We start from the raw sequence: 14,977 nt of genomic DNA, 5'->3' as shown, positions 1-14,977 counted from the left end.
AATTTAAAAAAAAGTCTTTAATGACTTCCCACCTTTATGCAATAAATTCCAGCTCCCTTAGACGTCATTCAGTGCCCTCCTTAACCCCATCTCTCTCCTCACTGCTTCCTGCCTACCTTTTTAGTCGTTACGAATCCCGAATCACTTTATCCCCTGCTCACACGCTCTGCTGCCTGCATGCCTTGCTGTCCTCTCTGCCTAGCGTGTCTGCTCCTAACTTCGTCTGATTTATTGTCGCTCCTCTGTATAAGATTTAGCTTAAATCACTCAACCCATCAGATTCAGGATTAGAATTTCTGAAAATTAAAATTGTTAATTTAATATTATTTGGTTCTGTGTCTGTCTCCCTCAATGGAATATTTCCCTCCAGAATGAGGACTTTACCAGAAACTGGAAGTACAAGATGATTAAGTTAGAGTTCCTGCCCTCAGGTTGCTTCTAGCAGGAGGAGAAAGGCACGGAAATACATGAAGATGACAAGTACTATTGGATCTCTGATACTAGTACCTGTAAAGCATAGTAGGGCAGAAAGAAGGGTGCAGTTCGTTTCTCTTGGGCGGTGAGTTAAGCTAAAGGGTTCAGAGTGTTAAGACTTAGGGACGGGTGTTCCAGGCAGCGTGTGGGAAGATGTCCCAACATTCGTTATGGCTACGAGTTGAGTTTGAGGCAGGGTCTCCGTGCTGCTTGGCATGTAGTAGAAGCTCATGCCGACGTGAGCAGGATGCCCCTCCCGGGCCTCAGGGTTTTATGAGTCCCCAGCAGTTATGTATAGTACTTGATGTTCATGTGCTTCTGAGCTTTCTAGAAGAGGATTCTTGAATTTCACAAGATTTTCCCAAAGCATTGCATGGCCTGTGAAAGGTTAATTCCACTCTTTTGACAAATATTATACCATTAGAAGTGGGTGATGTGAGGGGTTAGGATAGAAAATGATTCAAAGGTAAACTGTCCCAGCTGCAGCGGGTGGGGATGTACCTGGGCACCCACAGGGCACTAACCTGCTGCAGCCAGGAAGGGCCTGGTCACACAGGGCGGCTCTGTTAATGGTTCCAGGCACCGTTTTCTAGCTCCTTTCAGCAAGCAGGCTCATTCCTGTGTCTTTTGTTTGCTCCAGCTAAGCCAATTACAGTGTTCTTTCCCTGATCCTCAAAGCAACTCTCCAGGGCAGGAAACATTATGGGGTTGAAAGACATGGGAGAGAATGGAAGCACCATATGTTTTATTCTGAAAATAAAGTGAGGAGGTGACTATGTGAGGAGGGAAAGAAAGCAAACACAGTCACCAAAGCGAGTCAGTGTCAATACTATGAAACAGGCTGCATTAAAGACAGAAACAGCAATAACCCCCCAGGGACTCCATAGGTCAGTTCATTCATCCCTCAGCCGCTGATAAAGAGACTTGTGAATTATCCAGCTCTGAGACTCCTGCCCAGGCAGGCCCTCGGCCCTGCTGCAATACTCTACAGGCCTTTGTTCTAGAACACGTTGCCCTCTGCTGTCCCCACTGATGGCCTTTGCTTCCATAAGGCAAGACTGGCTTGTCGAATGTCCGGCATTTAGCACTGGGCTCAGTTCATGGTGATCAAAAGAATGAACTCTAGCGTTCTGGCCTGAAGGTAGTGGAGTTCCTGGTTTAACTTGCACCAAGGACACCTCAGACTGCTGAAGATTTCCATTATCCTTTGCCCAGTGAGGCACTCAAGTGAAAGAGCTCATGAAGGAAGGGAGCAGATCTTCTGCAGAGATAAGGGCTGCCGTTTTGAAGGGAGGGATTTGGCCCAGTGTGGAATCTGGTGCAACCCGACACTGTCAGCTTGCTACACAAATGTTGATAACCACCAAGCGAAGCGGAGGACAAAGGTTATGGGAGCAGAAGTGGAGGGCACTGTTGGTCCCACTTGGATCTGGCTCAGAAGCACCCCCACACCCCCATCTGCCACCCAAAGGCATATAAGCGTCAGAATCATGATGATCAGTTGTGTTTTACGAAGCTCTGCTCTGGGATGCGTGGATCAGGCCCCTGCCTTGCAAGATGCTCAGCGCTGTCCAGAGGGAATTGGAGGATCCCCAGCTGACAGAACGCGGGGGGAGCTTGCAGAAGGCTCAGAGGAACCGCACACGTAAATATTTAAAAAGGGGAGCATGGAGGAAGAAACTGAAGGGAGGCTTCATGCTCGCAGGTGTATGAAATACATAGAGAATAGTGATTAGTCTTTTCCAGTTACAGAAGAGAACAGGAAAAAGGTTTGAACTGCGTCGTGAAGGCCTCTGAATGGAGGGGGTGAAGAGATTGTTGAAAATATCTTCCTATACTCCTTTCATGTTAACTTCATTCATTATAGATAGTTGGTCACTTTCAGTATTCAAATCATTTACACTGTTGTTTACCCAGAGTAGACACTTGATCTACAGCAGGAAAGGGAAGGAAATAGTGATACTGATTGAGCACCTCCTGACAGCAGCAGGCTCTGGGTTTTCGTATGTCTCTGGTTTGCAAACATCATCCCATTTAATACCCAAGGGGTAGGTATGATTATCCCCATTTGTTTGTGGGGAACCAGACCAGGAGCACTCACGATGACAATCATAGGTGGCAGTCCTAGGTCTGTATTATATGTTAGTTACTTCAGTCCTGAGTCTGTGTGACTCCAAAGGTCTTGCTTCTAATTTATCTGTAACTGTGACGAGTTTACTGAGGCTGTCTGGATGCCTCGCTCTCTGTGAGGCGTTTCAGACTGGCGCATCCCAGGTCCCGAAAGCCTCCACCTCTAGAACAAGTGCACGTTTGATCCAGTTTGGCACTTGTATATCCAGAACAACCATCTATTACCTCTCAGTCTGCACACAGCATACTTATGAAGCAGCAAATCTGCAATGCACGCTTTCTGGCATAGCAAAAAGAAAAAAAAAAATGCATTCCAGTATAATAAAGATAAGACTTGAATTCCAGTGGCATGCCTTTGCACTGTCCCACAGTGAAGGCAAGCACAGACGCTGTGCCGTATACAAGAACATCAGGTTCGTGGCAAGGTGAGCGCTCCCCATCCAGACTAAACCTGCTGGTAACCAAGCCTTCCTGTCCCCGACGTCTGCGGTGTCTCATCTTTTTCTGATTATAAGCACTGAGGGCCATTGTGGATATTTTGGAAAATACAGAAAATTGCAAATAAAACAAAAATTACTCTAATGCTACTGCCCAAACGTAAACCAAACATGAATACCTTAGTGTGCTTCTTTCCAGCCTTTTAAAAATGCAGGTGTAATTTTGTGTAGTTTACTCATGGAGTTCCCTGCCTTTTCACTTCACTGGCCTCATAAGCATTCCTTAATACTTATTTTATTCTTTCATTGTGGTAAAATATATGTAACACAAATATGACCACTTTACCCATTTTCAAATGAACAATTCAGTGACATTAAGTACATTGACAACGCTGTGCAACCATCACCGCTAACCGTCTCCAGAACGTTTTAATCATCTACATTCCCTGCATTTAAAAATGCTTCACACACCACATTTAGTGCTGGCGTAATCCTTCACCACGTAGTATTTACTCGAAAGCATTTCTCACAAACATTCAAAAGGTACCTTATTTTGCGTTCATTTTGAGGTAGACTTTATGGCTAAGGCAGTGAATAGAACGTGGTTTTTGCCTTCTAGGACCTTAAGTCTGGTGGAGGGAATGGCCATGGCTGTGAGCAGGCAGTTTGCGTCCTGTGGAGCATAGGGGAGAACCTTGCAGTATCATTTACATGATCATTTCTTGATTATTGCACATCTGGCATGTAGCAGATTTTTTTCCTGTTATAAATAATATTGTGAGATATTTGTTGGTATAAATATATGTTCGCATTTCAGATTATTTTATGCAGGTTGCGAAAAGTAGAGTTACTGGACTGCTTACTGTTAAGGGGCAGTGAGAGTGCCCTTTTAGAATGCTGATTGTTCCCGCTGTTTCGTTCTTAAGATCAGGAGCTGCCCCCAGACATTTTCTTTGCCTATTACACCTTATGAGATCTACTAACTTATTTTTGTCAGCGTGTATCTAACTTGCTTTTGGCAGGATTGTGTGAAGAGTTGGGGATGAGAAATGAGTGTATCCCACTGGGAAGAGCTAGGGAGGGAAGCAACAGAGGGATCCTGGCTGAGGTGGACACTATGTCACAGGTATCGTGCAAACCGGCCAGCTGTTTGTACTTATTTCAGAGCCTGTGGTTTGACTCATGCTTTAGGGCTGTGCTCCAAGTGCCTGCTGACAGAGTTTGGCTCCCTTCTGTGAAATTCCAGACTTGGGAACTTGAAGCCCACTGTGAAAGAAAAGTAGCCTTAAAAAAAAAAAACTATGTTTATCATCTAAACAGAAATTCCTAATCTATTATCAGAGCAGGAAGAGACCTTTGACTATCTCATAATCTTCTCTGTTCAGATGAAGATTCTGAGGCTTACAAAGTTAAGGAGTATTCCAAAGGAAACCAGTTGGGTAAACATGGAAGAGAGATTAAAGTTCAGTTTCTCTTGATTTATCTGGTGGTCACCCCATGACCTGCCCGAGGTTGTCTTACCCTTTGTTGTTCTTACAGGAATTCTTTTCACTTTTAAATTCCTGATTTTATTCTCTGCTGTTTGATTCTAAGATGTTACTCATTTTCAGTATTGGATACCGTACATGTGCTGGCTAATGTCTCCCAGTAGACATCACGCTGTGCCAGTGCGTTGCATGCCTTCTTTTACGTTGGTCCGTAGCGTCCTAACCTGTTTGACTGCTGGCTGCTCTCTTTATCTTGGCTTCATTGATGACTGGCAAGTTTCTGCTGACTCGGGCCAAAGTTATCAGTTATGTCTTTTTTTGCTTTCTTTGGATCAATCAGTAATGTCTTATTTTGCTCCCTTTGCCCTCTTTGTGTTAGTCCCTTTGGATAATTTTGTTGGTTTTTTTTTTTTAATTAAGTGATACAGTAAATGTGGAAACCTGGTCCAGGGCCAAAGAGGAAACAGTTTTTAAATAGATTATTGATGTTAACAATAGAAGTATTAGCACAGATTTCTGGTGTGTTAATTTCATGATGGTTGATAGATAATGGTTAGTTGGTAAAGCTTTACCATGGATACACGTGTATATATTTATGTAAACGTGCATAAACTTTCTCGTGTATACTAAATCTTCCTTCTAAGGTCAAATTTACAAAAAGAAAAAAGTTAGCATCGCTTTGTGTTAGACAAAGTGCCATTATCTTCAGTAGAACTTCATAGCTACATAATCACTCTAAATATAGGACAATGGGCCTCTAATAACAATAAGAAAAAGGAACTTAAAAAGCAGAGCACCATATTTGGCCTAAGGCTGTCAGCCCCAATATGAAGTGATTATTTTGCAGTTGAAAAACCCTATGGCTTAGATTCTATATAATTTCTGGTAATCGGTCTCTCAAAAGAATTCACAGAGTTTTCAGGTCCTTTCATTTATGAGAGAAAGGAATGGTTCCTCATTTATCTTAAGTCTTTTATGTTGGCAGTTTCATCCTTAATTAAAAAGGCATTGGCATTTTCATTGTGAAAATAGTTTTCCTAAATTTATAGCTGAGTCCATTAATGTAGTATTTGAAAACTGATTGGCATTAGCCTGGATAGTTATTTTTATACAAAGGCAGCTTAAAAACTGATTTTGGAGTGTCTTAATTTTAAAGATCATTTCAGACATCTGTTACTCCTGTGTTGGTCTACTGTATAGAAGTATTAACTTTTGAAGATCTAAGGAATAAATATAGCAAACTCCACTTCCAAGAAAGATGGATAGCCGTTGCTGTTCTGTGTTTAGGGGACTTGAGGAAAGCCAAAGAGACATACCCTGGCTATCAGAATAATAACAGTTACGTTTTCTTAAGTACTTACTGGCAGGCCATGTGTTAAGCCCCACTTAGTATTCATTAACAGCCCTATTAAGATAGGTAGGGTGATGCCCATTTTTCAGATTAGGAAGCTGAGATTTTTCTCAACTAATCACCTGATTACCCTCCTGATGCCCCTTGATTGATTGATTCTTGTCATTCCTATCACCTCTGCTCCATTACGCACACCACTGCCTGCCCCATCTGTGTTCTTTATAACGTCTTCCTTCAGAAACACTTTCAAAGACTCCGCCCTGCATAGGGATAAAGCCCATACTTCAGTATATAGAGGTTGGCCCCATTTCTTCAACCTTATATCCCACAAGAACGTGGAGTCCCTACCTACGCTAAGGTGGTCAATCCTGTGTACTTTCCAGCCTGTTCCCCTGCCTCGGCATTGGCAAATGCCTGCTTTGCCAGGCACTCTGTTAGGATCGTAGGTACACAGTTCTTGCCTTCATAACTTTATGCTTAGTCACATGACAGACCTAGGCATAAACCACTTCTCCTGACGTAGTTGTTACGGTAGTATTGACTGTATTTTCTGTGCTGTACTTCACATCCCATGGCTGTTTTGTGACTATCAATCTGTACCTCTCAATCCCTTCACCTTTTTGCCCAGCCCTCCAACCTTCCTCCCCTTTGGCAACCATCAGCCTGATCTCTGTTTTATGAGTCCGTTTCTGTTTTGTTTGTTCGTTTATTTTGTTCTTTAGATTCCACATATAAGTGAAATCGTGGTATTTGCCTTTTTCTGACTGACTTATTTCACTTAGCTTAATACCCTCTGGGCCTTCCATGTTGTCACAAATGGTAAGATTTCATTCTTCTTTTTTTAAATCTTGGATTTCATTTTCAGCTTAAAAGCCTTAAAATTTTTTGAAACCAGTGTTAACTGTCTAAGACAATGCAATTAAAGGCATTGGTTAGGTTTCACCTTTTTCAAGTAAAGGTTTGAGGCAACTTACAGCCAAAACCACGCATAATAAAGTTAATAGAATAAAAAAAAGACAAAAAGAAAACAGAGCCCAAGGAAAAGAAAGCAGCAGATATAACCACTCCATACCTTATGGTTCACAAAATTGCTGTGAATGGGTTGCAAGCACTGCTTGGTGATCCTGGCAAAGTATAATTGTTCTCATTATCAGGAAAAAATCTAAACCTCAACCTATGTGACAATGTAGAAGAAGCCCATGTTGTTTTCTTTCCTTTGTTACTATTAAGAGCAAGGCAGAGTCAACGTTCATCTCTGCCTCTTTGAAACCCTGAAGCACAGATTGTGCCAATCAAAGTGCGGCCCCACACCAGCAGCGTTGGCATCACCTGGAAGCTTGTTAGAAATGGAGATGCTCAGGCCCCACCCAGACCTGCCTGGTAATATTCCGTTGTGTAAATGGACCACAGCTTTTTTTATCCACTAGTCTGCTGATGTGCACTTGAGTTGCTTCCGTAGCTTGGCTATTATAAATAACTCTGCAATGAACATAGGTTAGGGGTGCATCTATTCTTTTTAACTAGTGTTTTGGGTTTCTTCAGATATATACCCAGAAGTGGAATTGCTTAGTCATAAGGCAGTCTCATTTTTAATTTTTTGAGGAACCTCCATGATATTTTTCCATCGTGGCTGCACCAATCTGCATTTCCACCAACAGTGCATGAGGGTTCCCTTTTCTCCACATCTTCGCCAACACTTGTTTGTTGATTTATGGAGGGTAGCCATTCTGACAGGTGTGAGGTGATATCTCATTGTGGTTTTAATTTTCATTTCTCTGATGATTAGTGACATTGAGCATCTTTTAATGTGTCTATTGGTCATCTCTGTGTGTTCTTTGGAGGAGTGTTTATTTAGGTCCTTTGCCCATTTTTTGAATTGGGTTGTTTGTTTTTTTGGTGTTGAGTTGTATGAGTTCTTTATAAATTTTGGATATTAAGCCTTTACCAGATGTATCATTGGTGAATATGTTTTCCCATTCAGTCGGTTGTCTTTTTATTTTGTTGATGGTTTCCTTTGCTGTGCAAAAACATTTTTAGGCATAACACTCTGTAAAGTATATAAATGTCTAACCACTATACTGTATACCTGAAACTAATAAAAAATAATATTGAATATAAAGTGTAATGAAAAAAAATTTTTTTTAATTTAAAAAATTTTTTAATTTAAAAAATTGTAGGGGAAGTTAAAGAAAATGAGGTCAAAAAGAAAAGGGATGGCACAAAATTTTTATTAAAATAATATTCACATATTTTTAAAAAATTACTTCTCCTTTACCTTTGTGTATCTGATTCCAGGTTGGCTTAGAGCTCTAGCCCTTGGTAAAATTTTCTGTAATTATTCAAGGCCAAAATGATTCCACCTTCCCCTGAACGCAGCCTGAGCTGACTATCAAATATTTATCTTCAAGGTTCACCTTCTTTTCATGTGATTGGATCTTAACCCACTTTTAGGTTGTAGACTCCATAGGCAAAGTTGGGATTTTAATGTATCTTTGCTCTCTAAACTCTAATACTTAACAAGAAGGTTATAAATTTGTAAAAATCTATAAAATTTTATAAAGAAAACTTTAGATTTGGACTACCATACTTTCGATATATTGTATTGTGTTCTGAGACCACATGTATTAAAGTATAAAAAATTAGGTTGGCACACATATATGGCATATCATTTGTTTTCCTGGATTTTTAAACTCTGGTGCCAAGTCTTTTTTTTTTTTTTTTTAACCAAATTAATAATATTACTGTGACACCTTCCTTTTCATTAGTTATCAGCACAGGAAGAAAGCCTTTTGAATATAAGCCAGGCCATAAAATGACACTAATAAATAAAACATCCTGGGCTCTAGTGCTTCAAGTGGTGGGATTTGTTAAAATGACCATAAAAGATAAACGACATGAACAGAAAGAGTCCTGAATCAGGAAGTAGGAAGCTGTTTTAGTCCTGGCTCCAGTCCCTTAACCGGTGACCCTGATGTAGCAGGAGCACCATGAGCCCCAGTGAGGCCGTCTTCATCGAGGCAGACACAGCGGGTTCCTGACCCATCGAAGACTTTTATGGGTGCTTCTCTCCATGTGGTTAGGTGAATTGTATCTATGTGTTTATTTATATGTTGTATTAATTTGCTAGGACTGCCGTAACAAAACACAGGCTGGTGGCTTAAACAACAGAAATTCATGCTTTCACAGTTCTTGAGGCTTTAAGTCCCAGGTCCAGGTGTTGGCTCGTTTGGTTTCTTCTGAGGCGTCTCTCCTTGGCTTGCAGATGCCACCGTCTTGCTGTGTCCTCACATGGTCTCTCCTGTGTGTGCACATCCCTGGCATCTTTGCACATGCCCATATTTCATGTTCTTATAAGGATGCCGGTCAGATTGGGTCGGGGCCCACTCTAGCAGCTTTATTTTAACTTCATCTCCTCTTTAAAGGCCCTGTCTCTGAAACAGTCGAATTCTGAGGTTCTGGCACTCAAGGCTTCAACTTATGAATATTGAGGAAATGCAATTGAGCCTGTAACATCTATTTAAAGTAGCATTCTTTGTTTTAAATTATATAGAGAGAAACTAGTATAAAGGAGAAACCAAAAATAGCCTTCTGCCCACTTAATGCCTATTATTAAAAGGGGGAAAAATGTTAAGTACGTGAATAGATAATTCAAACTGTACTAAAGGGTATAAAAGGAAAAATAACACTCTCCTGGCCTCTTCCTCCTACACTAAGGCAGCTTCTATACATTTACATTGATGTTTGCTGTACAGACGGCAGGTGCGTTGTTTTCATGTCTCGGTGTATCATACAGAGTACAGATACCTCTGTATCTGTCACCGTCTGTGTTGGCCTTCTTTTAAAAGGCTACATAGTATTCCATTGTGCATGTATCAGATTTTAATTTATGGGCATTTAGGTTGTTTCCAGATTCCCTCCTCCGCCTCCCCCACCCAATTGTAAGCCGTAGAATTGGATTCCTTTTAAAAACCCATGATGGAAAGAATAGTAACAAGCCATCTGACAAAAATAACCATCCCCCAATTTTGGTGAAGACAGCCTTTGTTTTTCACCTTTATATCTATTGGTCCTTACCAGAGGTGTTGTGAAAGATGTTTCAGTCTGTCTTACCTTCCAGTACCTGACCATATGCCAGTGTCTCTCCTTCTGGCTTCCCTTGGCAGCATTAGCTCATCTCTATACAGCAATTCTTCCTCCTCAGGAATAAAGGTCAGTCTGAATCATTAATAGGCATAGACTATTTTTAGTTGAGTAAAACAGTTTTTCTTCTAAGAATTGCTGTTTCCATGCCTATGGCGGCTCGTGAACCCTTTCTGGCTGCTTCTACCCTTTGGCGAGGGGCCAGGTTTCTAATGGAATGTGAGCAGTCTTGCTGCTAATCAAGATTTACAATTGAGACCTGGATGCCTGGTGCTCATTGGATTTGCAGCCCTTCCAAGCTAACAGTGCAGCTCTGAGATGAAGTGCAGTGTGGAGGTCCCAGTCCTGTGCTCCAGGCCCTCCCCCCCTCCCCTCTCCCTCCCCAGGCCCAACCGCTTAGCCGGGGGTATCATCTGGAAGCTGCACCACGATGCAAATGTTCTCTGCTGAAGAATTACTTTCATTTCTGACTCATTTTAGGAAATGAGGCAGTCTGTCAGAGGTGTTTCTTTATTTCCAGACCCCCAGAGAGTTCATTTTTTCCTGGGATTTCTAACCACATGTGGGCAGTGCTTCATTTACCCAGATGTGAGGAATAAGGGGAATGAACAGTCCTCTTCTAAAGTAGCCGTCGCTTCCCTGCGGAATCCGATGTGGAGGCCCAGAGGTAGCTTGTGCTCTTATTAATGTAAATATTTCTGAGGCTTTGGTTTGATGATGCTTGTGGACGTGCTGTGTGTATGGGCTTTGGTGCAGGAAAAGTATAATTTAGCAGCAGATTTAAAAGGTAGTCTGGAGTGTTTCTAATTACTGTTTGTTTAGTTCACCATTGCCTAATAAGTGGATTTAAGTAACCTTGGGGGTAGAGAATGTAATGTTCATGTTACAGTCAACCATGCAAATCAAATTCTAACGAAGTACTGCAAAGACTGCACCATGGAGTCAGTTTACAGAGGTGCTCCACTGAATTTTAAGTTTAGAAATGAGAGCATTTTGGAATGAGTATTTTCTACTTGTCGTTCACCACCATGAATTATGCACATGCCCAAAATCAACCCCACTGTGTGGCACAACCCCATTTAAACTGCATCAGTGGCCTTTGGCATTCAGTTCATAAAAATATGTATTAAGGACTAAATTATTTCTTTTACCATATTGTGCACTAGGGATTGAGGACCATGGACCTAAGATGTCTGGGACTTAAGAGGTCCTAGTGTTCAGCGATTGTCAGCTGTGGTTGCAGACTGGTGTTACCTGGAAAGCTTCTCAGAGAAACACCCATGCCCTACCAATGGAAACCACATCTCTGGGGGAGGGAGCCAGTATTTTTTAGAAAGCTCCTAGGTGATTCTTATACCCAGCAAGGGATAGGGTCAACTGCCGTATTCTAAGCATCCCATATCACAGGTAAGGAAGAATGAGAGCAAGAAAGGTCAGACAGCTTGCTCAGGTTGCTGCGGAGGCAGGTCTGGGACTCAGGTTGGATGCCCCCACTGGGCTCTCTGCTGCCCAACCTGCCTCCTTGTATTTATTAATCCCTCCTCATCCTTCAGGTGACGTTCCCGCCTCCAGGAGGCCTTTTCTGAGAACTCACACCCTCCCCTCCGGCCTGGGTAAGATGCCCTGTCTGTTTGAACAGCACCCTTTCTTATCTGTTCCCTTGATGGTCAGCTGCAGGAGGACAGAGCCTGTATCTCTGGTCCTTTCTGTAATGTGCTGGCATGTCACTGAGTCCCAGATACTGTTTGTTGTATTGACGTTCCCTAACTTTTTATTCATTTATTAGTCCATGTGGATTGCTTAAAAAAAAAAAAAATTAAAAAAATTCATTCGCGTATGTTAGCTTCTGAAAGCAAAAATTATTTCTTACCTGTCATCAGCCCACTGTACTTGGGGTCAAGGTCGCATACACAAGGACTTCTACCCCTGCCTTCCAGGAGAGGGCTTTTTGGCAAAAAAAAAACCACCAAAAACAAAAAAACAAAAAACTATCAAGGGGTTTGATGACAAAATAAGGAAAAGATTTCAGTGACTTTATGTGTTGCTCAAGGTACTTACAACAACCAGGATCTTTTGAATAACATACAGTGTGTGTGTCATAAATGAAAGGGAGCATGTGACATTAAACCTTAGGATAAAAATTTGAAGAAAAATAATGCTATTTCATGAAAATATGTGTTACGGACTAAATTATTTCCTTTACCATATTGTGTGTGTAACTCGGAGTAGCTACATTTCATTCGCTTAGTTGAATTAAATCCCTTGGCTTCTCTGGATTAATATGTTACAGTCTTTTCAGTACATTAAAAAAACTATTAATCTGTCATCTCAGTTTACTTAAGGTTATCCGTGGCCAGGGTCTTACTTTCATTTGAAAAATGTTTTTTGGATGTGCATTGTTTATGTTTACGGGTGGAGCTGTAACAGAGTTTTGTTTCCGGAAGTAGGTGGCGGCCAGTATCTCTTCCCTTTACAGGGGTCACAGGAATTAGCTGTGTCCTTGTTTGGAGAATTCAGAGTTAAAGGTTTTTGGAGTCAAGACTACAAACCGGGCAGTGTTGTAGGGTAGAGGTTAAGATGTTGCAGGCAGGAGAGAATGATGCCCAGAGTGTGTGAGAGCATTATGAAGTCTTCCTAGACTTTGCGGGTTCATGCTTTATAATTGGGAGTCTTCATATCCCAGGTAAGTGGCAAGGTGGCAGCATACAAGTAAAGCCACCATTTATCGGGGAAATCTTCCTAAAACAAATAGTCTTAAAAATTTCAGGAGAGCCCTATTGGTTTGGCTCAGTCATTAGAGTGTCAACCCTTGAACTGAGGCTCCCAGGTTCGATTTTGACCAAGGGCATGTACCTCGGTTGCAGACTCAATCCCCAGCCCTGGTCGGGGCACGTGCAGGAGGCAACCAGTGGATGTGTCTCTCTCACATTCAATAATTCCCTCTCTCTCTCCCCCCTCACCTCCACTCTCTCTGAAAAGCAATGGAAAAAATATCCTTCGGTGAGGATTTTTTAAGAAAATTTTTTCAGGAGAAAGCTGTCATTGAGCTGGAGGGATATATACAACATTTTTATATTAAAATAACTTTGAACAAAAGACCTTAAATTGTAAAATTCCTAGAAGAAAACTGGTGGTTAAGCTCCTTAATAGAGAGGTCTTGGTTGATGATTTTTTGAAGCTGACACCAAAAGCAAAAGCAACAAAATATCAAAAATAAATAAGTGGGATTGCATCATACTACAAAGCTTCTGTGCAGCAAAGAAAACCAACAAAATGGAAAGACAGCCTACTGAATGGGAGAAAACATTCACAAGTCATATATCTAATAAGGGACTAATCTCCAAAATATGTAAAGAACTCATAAAATTCAATAGCAAAAAAACCAAAAAGACAATTTAATTAAAAATCTGAATAGACACTTTTCCAAAGAAGACATGCAGGTGGCCAACAAGTACATGAAAAAATGCTCAACATCACTAATCATCAGGGAAATGCAAATCAAAACCACATGAGCTGTCACCTTACACCTGATAGAATGGCTTTTATCAAAAAGACAAGACACAACAAGAGTTGGCACAGACGTGGAGAAAAGTGAGCCCTTGTGCCCTGTTGGTTGGATTGTAAATTAATGCAGCAACTATGGAAAACTGTGGAGAGTCCTCAGAAAATTAAAAATAGAACTTCCATATGATCCAGCAATTCCACTTTTAGGTATTTATTGAAGAAAGTGAAAACACTAACTAGAAAAGATAAATGCACCCCCATGTTCATTGCAGCAGCATTTACAATAGCAAAGATATGAAAAAAACCTAAGTGTCCATTGATGGATGAATGGATAAAGAAAATGTGTGTGTGTATAAAATGGAATATTACTTGGCCGTAAAAAAGAATGAAATCTTGCTCTTTTTGACAACATGGATGGGCCTCAAGGACATTATGCTAAGTGAAATAAGTCAGAGGAAGACAAATATTGTAAGATGCCCCTTATATGTGGAATCTAAAGAACAACAGACCAAGCTTATAGATACAGAGAACAAATTGGTGGTTGCCAGAGGCAGGGCTTGGTGTTGGGAGGAAGGAGTGAAGGGGGTATAAATTTCTTTTAAAAATCTGTGCAGGTATATGACATAACAAAAACACACACACACAACTCTGATTATATTGTGGAATAAAGTGCAAAGTTTTTGTGACTTTTTAAAAAAAAGATAAAATAGGAAATTTTAAAGAAGCACCTCCTTCCAGTTTCTCCTTTGCTGCTATTTGGATGAAAAACTAACAAACCAATAGAAGTTTTTGCTAAGTAATCTACTTCTGTTATACTGATTTCAGAGGCCCAGCAGTACACTGAAGGGGAGAAGGAGGGATCAGGGTTATTTAACTACGTAAGGCACAGTGGTCAGTGGTTTCACCCATGCTGTGCCGTGGAATCTTTATGACTACCCTGCACGTTAGGCCATGTTCATACCCATTTTAACATGTGAGAAGGTACATATGCTCCTGTCCACTAGGGAGCAGAGCCAAAATTTGAATGCAGGTCAGTCTGATTCCAGAGTCCTTGTATTTTTTCACCAAACATGGCCTCTTATGTTATGAGAGTAGCAAGGCCTCTAGAAGAGATTGTTGTTGACTCTAAGTATTTACCATGGTGATAGAGGAGGGCTGACTCTTGCTTCCCTTAGAGTTGTTATTTAACAACAGTAAGTTAACCTTTATAAACTTCTACGAACAGTTAAAAGCACTTCCTCATAATATCCTATAAAGTTCTGACTTTAAAAATGACATGTTATTATTTCAGTGGTCCTCAGAGTCCCAGTGTAGTCATTGTCATGCTCTAACAGGGAGGAAAGGAATGGTCAGCAATGGTCATTTTTGTTCGGAAGACTGGCGCATCAGGTAGGATTCTGTGCTCTCTCAGATGTCATGCGTTTGACTTGGGGAGGCAGCACAGCAAAATGCTT

At 41.1% G+C, this 14,977-nt stretch overlaps 1 protein-coding gene across 2 annotated transcripts in view; it reads left to right on the top strand.

Moving 5' to 3' along the window:
* Positions 1-14,977, top strand: part of ANO6 (anoctamin 6) — a 168,556-nt gene that overhangs the window by 29,929 nt on the left and 123,650 nt on the right. The window contains exon 2 of one of the 2 annotated variants that reach the window (XM_087814709.1): positions 11,573-11,632. The exons of the other annotated variant lie outside the window; for it this stretch is intronic. Coding sequence (XP_087670835.1) covers positions 11,573-11,632 — 60 coding nt within the window. The remainder of the gene's footprint in view (positions 1-11,572; positions 11,633-14,977) is intronic. 2 annotated transcript variants of the gene reach the window in all.

The sequence above is a fragment of the Miniopterus natalensis genome, chromosome 2, assembly GCF_054644295.1.
Source record: "Miniopterus natalensis isolate mMinNat1 chromosome 2, mMinNat1.hap1, whole genome shotgun sequence".
Taxonomy (NCBI): Eukaryota; Metazoa; Chordata; class Mammalia; order Chiroptera; family Miniopteridae; genus Miniopterus; species Miniopterus natalensis.
Note: the sequence above shows the minus strand (reverse complement) of the source record. Positions and strands in the feature narration are given on the sequence as shown.